At 55.3% G+C, this 15,970-nt stretch overlaps 2 protein-coding genes across 5 annotated transcripts; one reads left to right on the top strand and one right to left on the bottom strand.

Annotated features, from left to right (window-relative positions):
• Window positions 1-148: 148 nt before the first annotated feature.
• On the bottom strand, window positions 149-14,794 carry Smim22 (small integral membrane protein 22). Of its 4 annotated transcripts, XM_046444796.2 has the most exons (5): window positions 14,331-14,794; window positions 1,195-1,420; window positions 570-720; window positions 405-484; window positions 149-249 (listed from the first exon to the last, which is right to left on the bottom strand). In XM_046444796.2, the coding sequence occupies exons 3-5, from the start codon at window positions 703-705 to the stop codon at window positions 208-210; spliced, it is 258 nt and encodes an 85-aa protein (XP_046300752.1). In that variant the 5' UTR covers window positions 706-720; window positions 1,195-1,420; window positions 14,331-14,794; the 3' UTR covers window positions 149-207. The 4 variants fall into 4 exon arrangements, with proteins under 4 accessions (XP_046300752.1, XP_058435569.1, XP_046300734.1 ...); XM_058579586.1 differs by lacking the exons at window positions 1,195-1,420; window positions 14,331-14,794 and adding an exon at window positions 970-1,124 and having other exon boundaries at window positions 411-484; XM_046444778.2 differs by lacking the exons at window positions 1,195-1,420; window positions 14,331-14,794 and adding an exon at window positions 970-1,123.
• Septin12 (septin 12) lies at window positions 5,288-10,481 on the top strand. Its single transcript, XM_058579590.1, has 9 exons — window positions 5,288-5,583; window positions 6,419-6,544; window positions 6,609-6,690; window positions 7,214-7,351; window positions 7,492-7,609; window positions 7,701-7,796; window positions 9,439-9,535; window positions 10,099-10,150; window positions 10,223-10,481. The coding sequence occupies exons 1-9, from the start codon at window positions 5,421-5,423 to the stop codon at window positions 10,422-10,424; spliced, it is 1,074 nt and encodes a 357-aa protein (XP_058435573.1). The 5' UTR covers window positions 5,288-5,420; the 3' UTR covers window positions 10,425-10,481.
• Window positions 14,795-15,970: the final 1,176 nt, after the last annotated feature.

The following is a 15,970-nucleotide window of genomic DNA, read 5'->3' as shown; positions in this document are numbered from 1 at the left end:
CGTCCCCTGGTTGTCCATGAGCCAAGTGGGAAGGGGATGAGCTGTGCTTGGGAGCTGAGGCCCCCTGTCAGAGACCATGAACTGAGTGACCTGGAGGAACGCTCGGGCATCCCAAGGCAGCAGGGCTAGGAACAATCAAGACACACGCTCTGGGCAGACATAAGCTTTGTTACCATCACCAGCAGGACACAAACCAAGGGAGAGGCATTAAGGTTCCAGAGCCAAGTTGTCCACTCCCTGAGGTCTCTCCTGTAAGGCAGAGGGGTGCTGTGGGCATCACTGGGTTCCCAGCCGCCCCTCCAGGCCCTGCCCAGCCCCTTCCTGGATCAGTCCTGGGAAATGGGACCACCGAGGAGGAGGAGAGCTACAACTATTGCCCCACTTGGGCTGCGCCCCCCCCTCACCTTCACCTTCCTGGGGGAGGGGCAGCAGCAGTGGCAGCAGCAGTGGGCAGTGACCAGCAGCAGCAGGAACAGGACGGTGCCTGGAGCAGGACGGGTGTGCAGATATGGGCTCCGGCCTGGCCCTGGGATGGGCCTTTAGGGTCCAAGGGCACCGGCCACACTCACCCACGAAGATGAGGAAGACCACAAAGGCAGCAGTGTCCCACTCGGACTGGAACAGGTGGCGACTCTTAAGTCTCCCCAGCACTTCCTGGGCTGTGACCTCCAGCTCCTGCCTCAGCTCCTCCGCAGACAGGCCCATCTCCGCAGGAACCAGCTGTTCCAGCCCCCAGAGGGTGACCTTAGAACCCTGGGCCAGCTCCGGCCTCCGTGGCCCAGCCCCTCTGCTCCCCCTGTCCCCGGCCAGGGCCACTGCCCAGCTCTCGCCACCTGTCCCTCAGCCGGCCCTGCCTCAGGCCCCGTGCCTCCCACTCCTCTTCTAGCCCCACCCTTCCAGCCCAGACAGCCCCCTGAAGCCCTGTCCTGCTCCCTCTTTCCCCCAGGGCTGCCCCCAGGTGCCACCTGCCTCCAGGAAGCCTTGCTCCCCTGGCCAGGCAGTTCCAGCCTGGAGAGCACAGACTGTTTCCTGCTTCCGGATCCACACCACCTGAGGCCTTGGCAACCAGCCCCGCCCTCCCCAGGGCCAGACGGGGCTGCCAGACCCTGGGGACAGGGGCCGAGGCCCCAGCTGGCTTCTGTACTGCTGGCTCCTTCTTTCGCAAGATCTTATTTTTACCTTTTCTCAACATACCAGACAAGCAACCTGGAACAGGTGGGCACTCAGTGCCCTTTGATTTGGTGGATAGAAGGGGACAGAGAGCCAGAGGAAGAAGAGAGCACAGGCAGAGGGCTGGGGTCAGGAGCTTGGCCAGGGTCCACTCCCTTCTCTGGGCAGCTGGGGTGATGCGGCTGGCCTCACACTACATCTTTCATTCTTAAAAATAACCCTTGCAAGGTGTCGGGTCTGTGGTGGTGACCTAGAACAAAGCAGCCCGAGCAGGAAAGAAACATCAATCAGGCGCAAGACAGAAACGACCGTCAATCAGCGGGATCTCCTGACTAACACCTGTCAATCAGCAGGACCCCCTGGCCAATCCTGGAGTTCAGCCAGCTCCCCTGACCAGCTCCAGCAGGACAAGAGACTCTAAAAACACCTTTTCTGGTCCCAAGCCCTTCCCTTCCTGCTGTAAGCCCCATAAAAGTCCAGTCCGGGGCCCGGGGATGTGGCTCAAGCGGTAGCGCGCTCGCCTGGCATGCGTGCGGCCCGGGTTCCATCCTCAGCACCACATACAAACCAAGATGCTGTGTCCGCCGAAAACTAAAAAAAAAAAAAAAGTCCAGTCCAGTCAGGCTTCCACTCGGTTTCTCCTCAGACCCTTCTCCTGTCCAGTCTGTGGGTCTGATCGAGTTCCACCTGGGAGTGATATCTCAATAGAGCCTCCTTTGGCGGCCTTTTTAAACCTGCCTCCTTCGGTCGCTGCCCGCCTGCCTGCCTGCCTGGCCTGATCTTACACAAGGAAGTGGTTATGCTCTCAGATGAGGTCTTTCCCTAGGGCACCGCCCCTGACCTTCACACCTATGACCCTCCCCAGCAGAAGTAGCCCTCACTCCTCCCTGCTTTCCTTGAACACTGGGGACCAGAGGCAGGACTAAAAACCAGGTGGACACTAGTTCTTGTTCTTGTGGTTCTTAATGTTTAGCAGGAAAGAAGAAAAAAATTAAACCGGGTTTGGTATTGTATATCTGTAATCCTGAGAGACTGGGGGGACTGAAGCAGGAAGATCACAAGTTCGAGGCCAGCCTCAGCAATTTAAGGAGACCCTGTCTCAAAAATTAAAAGGGTTGGAGATGTAGCTCCATGATAAAGCAGTCCTAGGTTTAATCCCTGGTACCGTTCATGCTTGGGCATGTTCCCTGACCCTTCTATACCTACTTCCTCATCTGTAAGATGAGTGCATTAACAGGTCCACCTCTGTGGGTTACCAGGATTCACAGAAGCATTCTCAACATGAGGGCGGGTACTAAATGGCTGTGTGGGGTCACTTCCCACTTGCAGCTTCTGTGGGCTCCTGTGCAGGCTCATCCAACCCTCGAGGCACTTCCTGAGGTCAGCACGCTGTCTGCGGCGTTTGCTGGAAGGCTTGGACTACGCCAGCACCGCACAGTCCTTGTCGGTGGCCACCAGGACATTTCCCTCCCGACTTCCGAATTACTCTTCATGCACAGGGGTGAGAGAGTCCTGGAGAAGGCCGGCTGCCCGGGAACACTCTGCCCAGAGGCTCATTTCTTTAGGGGACATCCCCAGACTCAGCCCACAGGTGACTGGATCCATCTGGTCTCTGCTAGCAACTAACCCTAACCCTAGCAAAGTCCCCACTTGCTCTGCTTTGGGAGACCACCCCACCCACTCCTTCAGGAGCCCTGCAGAGGGGCCTCCAGACTTCCTGCTGAGAGGACCCTGGCCCAGGCAGGCTTGGCCTGGTCTTCCTGTTTCTGTGCTTCAAGCCTGTGGTGTCTGAGCACAAGAAAGTGGAGGCCAGGGAACGGAGTGGACACGGAGGACAGTGCTGGGGCAAGTCCAAGGGTAGAGCAGGAGGGCAGACCCCAGGCTGCAGCCTTGCGCACGCAACACGCGGCCCCTCCCAGCCGCCTGCGGTGGGAAGAGCTGAGCAGTCCTTGCAACGGACACCTGAGGACCAGCAAAGCCCCAAATAAGGACTGTCTGCCCCTTTACAGAGAGTCTGCCAGCGCCGGGGTCAGAGGATTGCTGGGGGCTTCCAAAGTCAGCTGCCAGGAAGCAGGAAAGAAAGAACACAGGGAGGCTGGACCCTGGCCAGAGAAGTCCCAGGCGGGGTGGGGCTCAGAGGTGGACTCCATCAGCACCGTGGAGGCCGTCTCAATGACAAAGCAAGAGGGTGGACACCTTGGCTTCAGTCCACCACAGCCAGCTGTGGGCCCTCACACCCTCTTTATGTGTCAACTCATAAGCTTCCTGGGCTGTTGACCTCCGCTGATGACCTCCACTGATCCAGGAGCATAGACGCCCCTCCTCTCTCAGAGCCCCGCCCACTTTTGCCCGGCCCTCCCACCACCTTGAAGAGTGCCTCCACTCAGGTCTGGGGACCTTTTCCACCCACCATGTAGAGGGATGCTGGCAGCCGCTGGAACCTGCCCCAGGACCTGCGCCTTGTCTGCCTAGCACCTGTAATTACTCAATAAACCCTTTGATGTCAGAGATCCCTCGGTCTCTAGAGGTTTGGTGTAACACATGATCTGCCTAAAGAGGGCACGACTGGCCAGGGTTCTCATCTCTAAGATGCACATGGAAATCCAGACATTTCCATGAGCAAGAGGGCGGGGTGGGGGGGATAAGCAGGAGGACTCAGTGGCTGCCTTCAGTCCCAGCCCAGCCCCTTCCTCAATTATGTGTGACCCCCCCCCTCTCTTTTTTTTTTTTTTGGTACTGGGGAGTGAATCCAGGGGCACTTAGCCACTGAGCCACATGCCCAGCCCTTTGTGGTATTTTATTTAGAGACAGGGTCTCGCTGAGTTACTGCGGGCCTCGCTGAATTGCTGAGGCTGGCTTTTAACTCACAATCCTCTGACGGCCTCCCGAGCCACCACACCCAGCGTGACCTCCCTTATCTGTGAATCAGGGGTGATACTCCAGATCGTTCTGTGAGGTGGCGATTATTTAACAAAGCCGCATCCCAGGGCCCCCAGAGCAATGCCAGGAGCAGGGTAAGTGCCCTTTTCTAGGTTGATCTCTTGGGGTTTTTTTTTTTTTTTTGTGTGTGTGTGTGTGTGGTGCTGGGTGGGGATTGAACCCAGGGCCTTGTGCCTGCCAGGAAGCTCTCCACCAACTGATGCAGTTAAAAACATGATGGTGACAACAACTGATGGACCAAAGAAAATACACGGGCCAGGTGTGGTAATCCCAGCAGCTCAGGAGGCTGAGGAGGAGGCCCACAAGTTCGAGGCCAATATCAGCAACTTAGCGATGAGGCCCTAAGCAACTTAAGGAGATCCTGCCTCAAAGAGCATAAAGGGCTGGGGACGTGGCTCAACAGTGAGGCGCCTGGTTTCAATCCCCAGTCCAGAAGGAAAAGAAAATGCATGGATGTTCTGTTGGGGGTCTGGGTGTGCTTCCCCAGCAGAGTGGTTAAGGGCATGAACTTGGGAAACAAGCCCAGCTGGTGACCTTGGGGACCTCGGCGCACACAGCGGTGGTAGTGGGCTTTGGCCAGCGTCCAGGCATTGCAGGGTAGGGCCGGGAGGACGGCCGCTTCCTTGGCCTCTCCTGCTGCAGGTGGGGGTCGCAGGGCGGAGGCTTGAGCTTGGATTCTGTGGTCAACTGCCACCCTCCCCTCCCCCACCACGTGCACCCGGACCCTGGTGGCTCCCACAGGGACTCCGCCAGGCGCCACCAGAGGCTGATTCTTTCTCTTGCTCCTCTGCTGGGCTGGCCACTGTCCTCTCTCCAAGGCCGTCTTCCCTGGCCCTCGCAGCCTGGGCTTTGGTCAGTCCCTCTGTGTCTGTGTCCCCTTCGCTCTCGGTGTCTCTCTTGCTCTCCAGCTCTGCTCACTCTGCTTATGTGTCCCCCAGGGGAGAGTGGGGCACCTCCTCCAAGAGCCCCCTTCCGAGGTCCCTGCTGGGCGGAGCCCTTTGCTGCATCCCCCACTTCCTGTGGCCCCTTCCAGGACCCCATCAGCCACAATGTACCCCTGGGCTTTGGCCTGCCTGAGTGCAGAGCCCCTAGACCCAGAGTCACCTGCGCTGGGGGTGGGGAGGGCAGGCCTCTGGGCTGGAGCCTCTGGGTGGGGGTTCAAGTCTCCCCAGCCGTGGACGGTGGGCCTCGGGCAGAGCAAGGGGCACAGAATGCGGCGTCTGTGTTCAGAAACGAGAAGGCCCAGCAACAGGCAGCTTCTCCCTCCACACCAATGACAGGCGCCATCGGCATCTCGGTGCCTTGGCCCCATGGATCCCCTGAGGCGATCCTTCTCCCCGTGCTCGTCGCGACCCTCGAGCCCCAGGACCCCGCCCTGCGAGGCCTCTGACTCTGTGGGCATCGAGGCTGTGCTGGACCAACTGAAGATCAAGGCCATGAAGATGGGGTTTGAGTTCAACATCATGGTGGTGGGTGAGTGAGGGGCTCACAGACAGCAGGACTGAGGGACAAGGACAAGGCCTGTGGACCTGGGAGTGTCGCCTCATCCCTCAGTCTCAGGGTCCCCGTTCGGCAGGGAGCCTGGCCATGGCACCTCATGGGAGTGCTACAGTGGAAAATCTGGGAACCTGTTATTACAGACAAAAATCACCCACCAAGAGGCAAGGAGGGACTGCGGGGAGGGTCAGACTCCTGGACTTGGGACCCCAGTGCAATCTTGATTCGATGTCATGGATGCTGATGTGGCTGGGTTTCATTTGTAAAAACTGGGTGAAATGCCCATCAGTGGGTGGCTGAGCAAGCAAAACTTGGCTTATTCATACAGTGGAATATTATTCAGTCATGAAAAAGAATGAAGCATGGACATGGGCTACAGTAGGACTGAACATTATTCTAAGGAAAAGCAAATACAAGAAAGAGCTGGGGATGTGGCTCAGCGGCGGTTGAGTGCCCCCGAGTTCAATCCCTGGTACCAAAAAAAAGCAAGATATTGTTTCATCTTGAGACAGAGTCTCACTGAGTTGCCGGAGGCTGGCCTTGAACTGGAGTCCTCTGCCTCTGCCTCTTGAGTACTGCCACTTCACGGTGCACTTGAAAACGATAACGGTTATTTTTGCCACGTCAATTTTACCTCAATAAGCAAAGGGGAGGAAAATGTTGAGCTGGACGCTTGTGACCGTGGGTACTTGCTGCGTTGACACTCTGCCCAGAAAACAGTCTGCTTTCTGAAACATCTCACGGGGTCACCAGCGGGAGAGGCTGCCTGAGGGGGGCCGGCCCCTGACTGCTGTCCTCTGGTCGCTCCCAGGGCAGAGCGGGCTGGGCAAGTCCACCATGGTGAACACCCTGTTCAAGTCCAAGGTGTGGAAGTCGAGCCTGCCGGGCCTGGGGACGCCCATGCCACAGACGTTGCAGCTGCACTCGGTGACCCACGGTGAGTGAGCCCCGGCCCGCCCCCACCCGCTGGGTCCGATCCCTCCCCTCTGCTCTCCCCACAGTCATCGAGGAGAAGGGCGTGAAGCTGAAGCTCACCGTGACCGACACGCCCGGCTTCGGGGACCAGATCAACAACGACAAGTGGTGGGTCCCCGGGTGGGCCACTAGCTCCCACCCCGGTCCTCCGACCCCTGGGAGACACCCCAGCTCCAGAGAGGCCTGGCCATGCCATCTAAAATTGAAGGCCAGCCAGGCGTGGTGGCACAGGCTGTGATCTCAGCAGCTCGGGAGGCTGAGGCAGGAGGATCGCAAGTTCAAGGCCAGCCTCAGCTACTTAGCAAGGCCCAAAGCAGCTCAGTGAGATTCTGTCTCAAAATAAAAAATAAATAAAAAGGGCCGGGAAGCGGCTCAGTGTAAAACACCCCTGGGTTCCATCCCGATGCCAAGTCAGGGGTGGCTCAGACAACGGCAGCCAGCTTTCTCGTGCGTTCCCTTCCCTACAAAGTAGGTGCTACCAGCCAAGGCTTCGGGGGAGAATGGCAGGGGTCTGTCTGTCTCCCATGATGCAAAGGGCTGGCAAAGGGCCATAAGGGGACTGAGCCGCCCTTGGGGGCCAGGGAGGCAGGCGGGCTCTGGGGGTCTGTTCTAAGGGGGCTTTTCTGCCCAGCTGGGACCCGATTCTGGGCTACATCAACGAGCAGTACGAACGGTACCTGCAGGAGGAGATCCTCATCACCCGGCAGCGCCACATCCCCGACACGCGGGTGCACTGCTGCGTGTACTTCGTGCCGCCCACTGGTCACTGGTGAGGTGGCTGGACCAGCCAGGGAGGGCCCCCCACCTAGGGCAGACATGAGGAGGAGGAGTGCCAGTGTGGGCTTCGGGCTGGGTGGCCTCTCACTATTCCCTATCCCCGCCACCACTGTCCCTGCCCTGCCTGGGCAGCCTGCGGCCCCTGGACATCGAGTTCCTGCAGAGACTGTGCCGCACTGTGAATGTGGTGCCCGTGATTGCCCGGGCTGACAGCCTGACCATTGAGGAGCGAGAGGCCTTCAGGAGTAGGGTGATCTGGGTGCTCCAGGCAGGGCTGGGATTGGTGTGGCAGAGAGCAGGGTGGGCAGGATGGGCTGAGGTCGCCTGTGTTTGGTTGGCAGATCCAGGAAGACCTGAGAAATCACTGCATTGATGTGTACCCACAGAAATGCTTCGACGAGGACATCAATGACAGGATCCTCAACAGCAAGATTCGGGTAAGAAGCTGCAGGGGGCAGAACGTTGGTGGAACTGGGCTCTCTCTCTGCAACTCAGGGAAATGCACGTGTACTTCTAGCAGGTACAAAACTGATCCGTCTACAAATTCAAGGTGAGCAAGAAATGGCTCACATCAGACAATCCACAGAAAAGCAAGAAATGTTGGCAAGTCACATCTCTAAAAAGGGGCTTGTATCCTAAGGACTCTCACAAGTCAACAACAAAAGCCTAAAGGGCAAGGACTAGGGGTGTGGTGCCCGTGACTGCCCGGGCTGACAGCCTGGGGGTGTGACTCGGTGGTAGAGTACTTGGGCTCAACTCCCAGCACTCAAATAAAAGAGCAGGCCAAAGATCTGAGTAGACATTTCCCCAAGAATATATAAAGGGGTCTGGGGACATAGCTCAGTTGGTGGAGTGCTTGCCTGGCACGCACAAGGCCCTGGGTTCAATCCCCAGCACCACCAAAAAAAAAAAAAAAACATAAAAGCCGGGTGTAGTGGTAAATGCCTGTAACCCCAGCTGATTGAGAGGATGAGGCAGGAGGATGAAAAGTTCAAGGCCATCCCGTGCAACTTAACAAAACTCTGCCTCAAAATAAAAAATAAAAAGGACTGGGGCTGTAGCTCAGTGGTAAAGGGCTTGTTTAGGCCCTAGGTTCACCCTCCAGAAACGTGTACACACACAAAGATATACAAAGGTGCCTAACATCATCAGTCGTTAGGGAAATCCAAGTCTCAAAACCACAGGGAAAGACCACACCAATTGGGATGGTGTCTCAGTCAGTTTTCATTTGCCGTAATACAACACCTGAGACTGGACAATTTATAAGGTATGAGATTTATTTAGATCACAGTCCTAGAGGGTAGAAGTCCAAGAGAGGGTGACCATATCAGCGTGGCCTCTAGTGAGGGCCTCAAGTTGCCTCACACAGGATGGAAACTAGGAAGGGTAGGTGGACGTGTCCCAAACGGGATCCCGTGGCTAGAAGGAGGCCAGAATAAAGCTGAGGAAGCCCAAGTTGCTTCATGACCACCCTGTGCACACCTGTCTGTTTTAACCCTCATGATGACCCCAGGCGGAGATTACCGTTTCGTTTCACAGGTTGGAGGTTCAATGTCAGCAGGACTGCATACTTACGTATATAAGGATTACACATGGAATTCAGAATATGTATGGTACATGTGCAATGTGATATATGTTTATAGATCACACATGTTATACTTTTTTTTTTTTTGGTGCTGGGGATCGAACCCAGGGCCTTGTGCATGCAAGGCAAGCACTCTACCAACTGAGCTGTATACCCAACCCCTTTTATTTCTTTTTTGCAGTGCTGGGGATGGAACCCTTGCACATGCCTAGCATGGTTCTGCCGCTGGGCTACACCCCTGGCCCCGAGATTATATTATTACTGTGGTTATTAACCGGACAGTTTCCAAGGCTACTCTGCCAACCTTGAACTATGCTAAATGCTTTGCGAACATCCAGAGGCCTCCGACCGTCCTGCTGGCGCCCTCATGTGCAGCTGAGGCAGAGCAGGCACGGGTTAGACTCTGTACCTTGGACGCCCCGAACACCGTGCTCCCTCCCACGGAGGACAGTGCCCCAGCCTCCTCCCAGGTGCCTCCTCCTCCCCTCCCCTAGGAGCGGATCCCTTTTGCCGTGGTCGGTGCAGACCGAGAGCACATGGTAAACGGGAGGTGTGTGCTGGGCCGGAAGACCAAGTGGGGCATCGTGGAAGGTCAGTGCGGGGACCCCGGAGACACACTGAGGAGGGGGCGGGAACCAGAGCCCGGCCTGCACCTTAGGGACCTGGGCTGGGGCGGCAAAGTCCACAGACAGCAGCACACACACCTGAGCGGGAGGCCCAGGCGAGCTGTCTGACTTGGCCTCAGTCTCCTCTAGTCAAATAGGCATCACTGGAATACCGGGAGGGACAGAGTGCAAGTCCCCACACAGCTGACAAGGCGATCACGGAGGGAGGGACACTGGGGGACACTAGCTGAGGGAGCCAAAGGGCCCTGCCAAGGACCAGGCTGGGTAGCAGGAGCTACCATGTTGTCGCTAGAAACGTGTGTCCGCCATCGGTGGTACCATGGGCGAAATCTGATGCAGTGAAGGTGGGCTCACTCCCTGGCTCAGCAGCTAGCCGTAGTGGCCACTGCCCCAGGCCCCAGGCCAGACAGCGGATGAACGAATGGCTGAGAGAACCGAGGGAAGGGCAGAGGGGCAAGATGGGCCCGGGGTGGGGCACAGGGCTCGCTCAGTGCCCGCTGGAGCCACGTTCAGGCCCGTGTCTTGCAGTGGAGAATATGGCGCACTGTGAGTTTCCTCTCCTGAGAGATCTGCTCATCCGGTGAGGCCTGGGAGGCCGGGAAGGGGTCGCAGGGCCACCGTGGTCAGGGCTGACCTGCCTCTCACCACCCAGCTCCCACCTCCAAGACCTGAAGGACATCACCCACAACGTCCACTATGAGAACTACCGTGTCGTCAGGCTCAACGAGAGCCACCTATTGCCCAGCGGGCCGGGCTGGGTGAACCTGGGCCCGGCCTCCACCCAACAGCTGACCACCACTGCACCCTTGAAGGTCCGTAGGCGGGTCCAAGAGAATCCCAAGGATGAGTTCTAAGCACTTGCAGGCTCCCCAGGTCCTTGCACCCAACCCCCAATACAATACCTATTAAAGGTGGACATTGCTTTGTATTAGAAACTGTGTTCCTTTTTTTGGGGGGCGGTACCAGGGCTTGAACTGAGGGTACTCCACCACTGAGCCACATCCCCAGCCCTATTTTGTATTTTATTTAGAGACAGGGTCTCACTGAGTTGCTTAGTGCCACGGCATTGCTGAGGCTGGCTTTGAACTTGAGATCCTCCTACCTCAGCCTCCAGAGCCGCTGGGATTACAGGTGTGTGCCACCACGCCCAGCTCGAAAATGACTTCTTTGAGGTAGCCTCAGAGGAAAGTATGGTTCTGTTTTTCTCTTTTAATAGCATGAGACCCAAGATCCTCAGGAAGTCAATCCCACTGTCCTGAGCCAGAGCCCAGTCACAAATTGGGCTCTCCCGTTTGTCCTGACCTCTCGCTCTTGGCCTGGGACTAGGCCATGAGCACTCGACTCCCCCGCGTCCCTGGTGGCCTGACCTTTGGCTGTCCTCCCTAAGCCACTCTGAGCCGTGTGGGCCCTGCCTTCCTTCCTGCCCTGGCAGACCAACACGGTGAGCAGGAGATCCCAGCGCAGAGTCCCTTGTCCTCCCCTGCCTCAGGCTCTGCAGCTATACAACGGGGGTCGGGGGTGACTGTGTCCCTCTCTGTGGTGTTGGTATTCGGACCAAACTCCACAATTCTTGTTGTGCCTGCCACAACCTGAGAAATGGCACGCGGACAGAGGGGAAGTCAACCGGACGGAGTCAGTCCAGGGAGGAGAACCTGTGGCCGTGTGCGAGTTGTCCTCTCCCAAGATCCTCCAGGAGGGATGGACTTTACGTGATGGGAGCTGAGGCACTCCTCAGTGACAACGGTGAGCAGTTATCCTAGCTACAGGTCAACTCCTCCATGAAGCCTTCCTTGACTTCCCCAGATGATGGAGGCTGACGGAGCTCAGTGGTACAGCACTCAGGGGTGCTCGACCATCCCAGTACTTCCCCACTCCCCCCTATATACATAGACGATAAGATAAAAAAACCTTTCAATTTTTTTTTTTTTAATCTCAGTATTTGGTCACACCGATGGAGGACTAACACACTCTCTAACAAACGTCTTAGTGGTGGCACATGGCTACACGAAGGACGAAACACTGTCCCATGCCATAGCATGTTCCCCAGTTTGAGATCAGCCTTAGGCAATATGGCAATGGCTACAGTATTTCAAAACCGCATGCTCTTTGGCACCGCAAGTGCATTTCTAGGGATGGATATTACACCAGCCCTGCGAGCCTCTGCTCGGCACTACTGACGTTAGAGGCTGGATCATTCTTTGCTGGAGGAGGCTCTCCTGTGCACTGAAGGAGGTTCAGCAGCATCACTGTTCTCGACCCACTAGATGTCAGTAGCAACTCCCCCACTGTGACAACTATAAATGACCCCAAACAAGTCCCCTGGGGTACACAGTATGTCCAGCTGGGAATCACTGATAGCTGTGCACAGGTGTGCAGAATATCCTACCAAGGTTCCCAGAGAAGGGTGGGAAACAATGTACCTGTCCACCGGACTCCCATACCACTGTATTAGTTTCCTATGGGTGCTGTAACAAATTAGCACATACTGGAGGCTTGTCAGAGTCTAACATCAGTATCACTGGGCAGAGGAGGGCTCACGCACTGACCTAGCCACCATGTTGCCCCCCTCTGACTCCAACTGCCTCTTCAACTTTTCTTCTGAGCAGCTTTCTTCTGTGGTCACTTTGCATTCCAGGAACCACAGGTCTGAGTGATAAGCATCTTTATGACAAGGGACTGAAACTACCCCCAAGCAACAGTGAGTCTCAGCAGATTACCCCATGATGGGTCTGCCCCCTAAACAGAAGCTGAGGGAGCTTCTGAAGGAGCTGAGGCTGCCCCCCCTAAGCAGGAGCCATCATTCCACAAAGGGGAGCGAATTGCCCTCAAGCCACCATGACCTTCCCAGAACTAGTCCTGAGATAAGGATCGACCAGACAGTGGCACAAACAAGACAGATTCCGTCAGCTATGCAACTCCCTCCGGAGCCAAGCAAGAGCCAAGCAAGCCCCCCAGCCCCCAGCACTGCCTTGATCCCTTTGTCTTTAAACCTCACAGTGTCCGTCAGCTACTGAAGACAGATCTTTGGCCACTGCACCTCTTCCCTGCACTGCTCTGGCCACTGCACTGCTCTTCCCTCGGTGGCCACACTGATCAAAGCTCCTGTCCCACTCTTGGCCACTGCCTGTCTCTTTGATTGTCATATTGGGACAGGTGGAAGAGACTGGTCTGTCAGGACCCCCAGAGCCAGGGTCTTTGCCCTAGAACTCCAGTAAAAGGGCCCAAATCACAATCTGAGAAAGGACATGCTCCAGAGGAGACAACGTCTTTCTTTCCCCAGCTCCTAGAGCTCGGTTCCTCACTTTGTGCCCACTTTCTCTATTTTTTAATACTTTTTTAGATGTGGAGACCTTGATTTTATTCATTTGCTTACACGTGGAGAATCGAACCCAGTGCCTCACACATGCTAGGCAAGCGCCCTACCACTGAGCCACAGCCTCAGCGCCCCCCCCCCCTTTCTATACTTTCAAAGCCAGCAGCTTAACCCCTTGTTCCCAGGGCCACACTGCCTTCCCCTGGGTCAAGTCCCCCTCTGCTTCTCTTGTGATTATTGGGCCCACCAAAATAATCTTTCATCTCAAAATCCTGAATTCCATCCTGCCAAATCCCTTTTGTCAAATAAGGTAACAACATCTTTAGATTCTAGAGAACTAGAACACAGTGATTCCAGGAGGCATATTTAAAAAAAAAAAAAAATGTTTCCTTGAAAAAATTTTTTTTTTCTTGGAGCTACTTCCTACTCCGCTCCAAGCCTTACCCTGATCTCTCTTCACATCTTTAACATCCCTCTCTCTGGGGTAGGCTGAATTCCAAAGGCCCTCTGCAATGCCTTTCCTAGCCTCAGTTTAAATAGTAGTGTGTTTATCAAAAAAGAAAATGCAACAGTTGTTGTGTGATCACACCTGTAATCCCAGCCACTTGGGAGGCTGAGTCAGGAGGATCAGAAATTCAAGGCTAACCAGGGCAATGTAGTGAGACCCTGTCTCAAAACAATGAAAAGGGCTTAAGGGGGCCTGGGGTTGTGTAGCTCAGTGGTAGAACATTTGCCTAGCATGTGTGAAGCACTGGGTTGGATCCTCTGCACACATAAAAATAAATAAATAAAGGTATTGTGTGCATCTACAACTTAAAAAAAAAAAAAAAGGGCTTGAGGTATAGCTCAGTGGCAGAGCACCCCGGAGTTCAATCCCAGTACTGGGAGGGAAAAAAAGCACATGTGCACTCTGTAATCCCAGGGACTCACAGGAGGTGAGTTCAAACCCAGCCTCAGGGGCTGGGGATGTCGATCAAGCGGTAACGGCTCGCCTGCCATGCGTGGGGCTTTGGGTTGGATTCTCAGCACCACTTAAAAATAAAATAAAGATGTTGTGTCCACCGAAAACTAAAATAAATAAATTAATTAAAAATTCTCTCTCTCTTAAAAAAAAACAAAAAAACCCAGCCTCAGCAACTTAGCCCTGAACAACTCAGGAAGACTCTGTCTCCAGTGAAATATAAAAAAGGGCTGGGGATGCTGCCCAGGGTTAGACACCCCTGGTTCAATCCCCGGTACCAAAAAAAAAGCAGCTGCTGTTCCCTTTGATGTGACAAGGAAGCAACAGAAACTGGGAGACAAGGAAGCACAACATTTCTTGGAAGAAAAAAGCCAAGAGCCTTGTGAAATCTGTCTCGTGTCCCACTGCACCGCTTTTCTGTCATGGTGCTTTCAGAGCCCCCCGAGGCCCTGGAGTTGGGGATTGAGACACAAAGATTTCCTCTACCTTCCTCAAAGCCGGCTTGAAAACCTGCTGTAGCCTGGTCAGCGAGCCTCCGAGCTTCGCGAAGTCGTTCTCCGGGTCGTACCAAGTGGACGTCTCAACAGCACAGAAACTACCGGGTCCTTACAGAGACGAGGCGGTTCTGCAGCCTCCCCGGGTGGGCCCGAGGCCGAGGAAGCGGCCCCTGCCCACTCTACTCCCTTTGCCAGCACTGACCACAGATGCGAGTAAACAATTACGTGCAACTATTTTGTTCACTGTCTGTCTGTCTTGCTGGAACACTTGAAGCAAGCACAGGCTCACAGCTGGGTCACCTCGGCCGGCCCATTCGGGAACACAAGGAGCAGCTTTTAAGCCGGTGAACGAGCTGCAACACCCTGGGCAACCTGCGCTGCGCTGTGTGGACACCGAGGCCAGGGCGTGCAAGGGGCCGGCCCGTTCTCGGAGACAAAGACGCGGCCACCGGAGGCAGCCTTGCCGTCCTCTGGGGACACGACACCCGCCTCTCGCCCAAACCGGCACGTGCTCAGCCCGGGAGCGCCTGGGCCTGCGCGAGGCATCCTGGGAAGTGTAGTCGGCCCGCCTCCCACCCCCCACCTCCCACCCCCCACCTCCAGCGATCGAGACTTCCGCTCCCGGGGGGGGGGGGCACCGTCCTCGCGAGGCTTTGAGAAAGACACGCGAGACAGCTAGGGTGGCTCTGGGCCAAGGGGAGGGGCGCGCGAGTGGAAGGGGCGGGGCCTGAGCAGGTTTCCGTTTTGAGACCCCGCCCCCGGAAGCCGTCGTGGGCAGTGAGCCCCCTCCTACGCCTTTTAGGCGGCCACAAATTGGAAGCCAGCCTCCGCATTGTAGGGAGACGTCAGCAGACACTAGTATGGCAGTATGTAAAAAAGTGGATGTGTAACGGATGTGATTGTGCAATCTGTATACGGGGTAAAAATGGGAGTTCATAACCCACTTGAATCAAATGTATGAAATATGATATGTCAGGAACTATGTAATGTTTTGAACAACCAATAATAAAAATTAAAAAAAAAAAAGGTCCGGGGGTGTAGCAGGGCAAAGGATATTATTTGGGGAGGAAAGGCATGCATGAGTCGACCTGGGAGACCCTTTTTTCCTAGGCAAAAACATCGGCATGTTTCTTCTTTCTCCCTTCACCTTTTATTATTATTTTTTTAAATGTTTTTTAGTTGTCAGTGGACCTTTATTTTATTTATTCACATGCGGTGCTAAGAATTGAACCCAGTGCCTCAAACATGCTAGGCAAGTGCTCTATCACTGAGCCACAACCCCAGCCCATCCTTTTTAGTTTTTTGAGATTGGGGGGGGGGGGTCTTGCTGTTTTCTCTTTTGCCCAGGCTGGTCTTGAACTCCTGGGTTTAGGTGGTCCTCCTGAGTCAGCCTCCCGAGTAGTTAGGACTGCAAGCTTGTGCTTCTGCCCTCAAGCTTCTTATTTTGAGCAACTTTTGCTGTTGGAAATGAAGATGGCAGAGTACTTCCTACTTCTTTTTTTTTTTTTTGGAACGGGTACTGGGGATTGAACTCAGGAGCACTCAACCACTGAGCCACATCCTCATCCCTATATTGTATTTTATTTGGAGATAAGGTCTGAGTTACTGAGTGCCTCGCAATTGCTGAGG

This window comes from Marmota monax, unplaced genomic scaffold (assembly GCF_021218885.2).
Source record: "Marmota monax isolate L192 unplaced genomic scaffold, Marmota_monax_Labrador192_F-V1.1 WCK01_AAM20220418_F8-fsc00035, whole genome shotgun sequence".
Taxonomy (NCBI): domain Eukaryota; kingdom Metazoa; phylum Chordata; class Mammalia; order Rodentia; family Sciuridae; genus Marmota; species Marmota monax.
The sequence above is the reverse complement of the archived record's forward strand: the minus strand, read 5'-3'. Positions and strand labels throughout refer to the sequence as shown.

Bases quoted from the DNA above. Each gene is read 5' to 3' on its own strand.
- Smim22 (XM_046444796.2), bottom strand. From the start codon at position 705: ATGGGCCTGTCTGCGGAGGAGCTGAGGCAGGAGCTGGAGGTCACAGCC. The intron at 485-569 runs GTGAGTGTGGCC...GTCCTGCTCCAG, and splicing joins GGTCTTCCTCATCTTCGTGG to GCACCGTCCTGTTCCTGCTG. The intron at 250-404 runs GTGAGGGGGGGG...TCTGCCTTACAG, and splicing joins CCTCCCCCAGGAAGGTGAAG to GAGAGACCTCAGGGAGTGGA.
- Septin12 (XM_058579590.1), top strand. From the start codon at position 5,421: ATGGATCCCCTGAGGCGATCCTTCTCCCCGTGCTCGTCGCGACCCTCG. The intron at 5,584-6,418 runs GTGAGTGAGGGG...GGTCGCTCCCAG, and splicing joins GTTCAACATCATGGTGGTGG to GGCAGAGCGGGCTGGGCAAG. The intron at 6,691-7,213 runs GTGGGTCCCCGG...TTTTCTGCCCAG, and splicing joins CAGATCAACAACGACAAGTG to CTGGGACCCGATTCTGGGCT.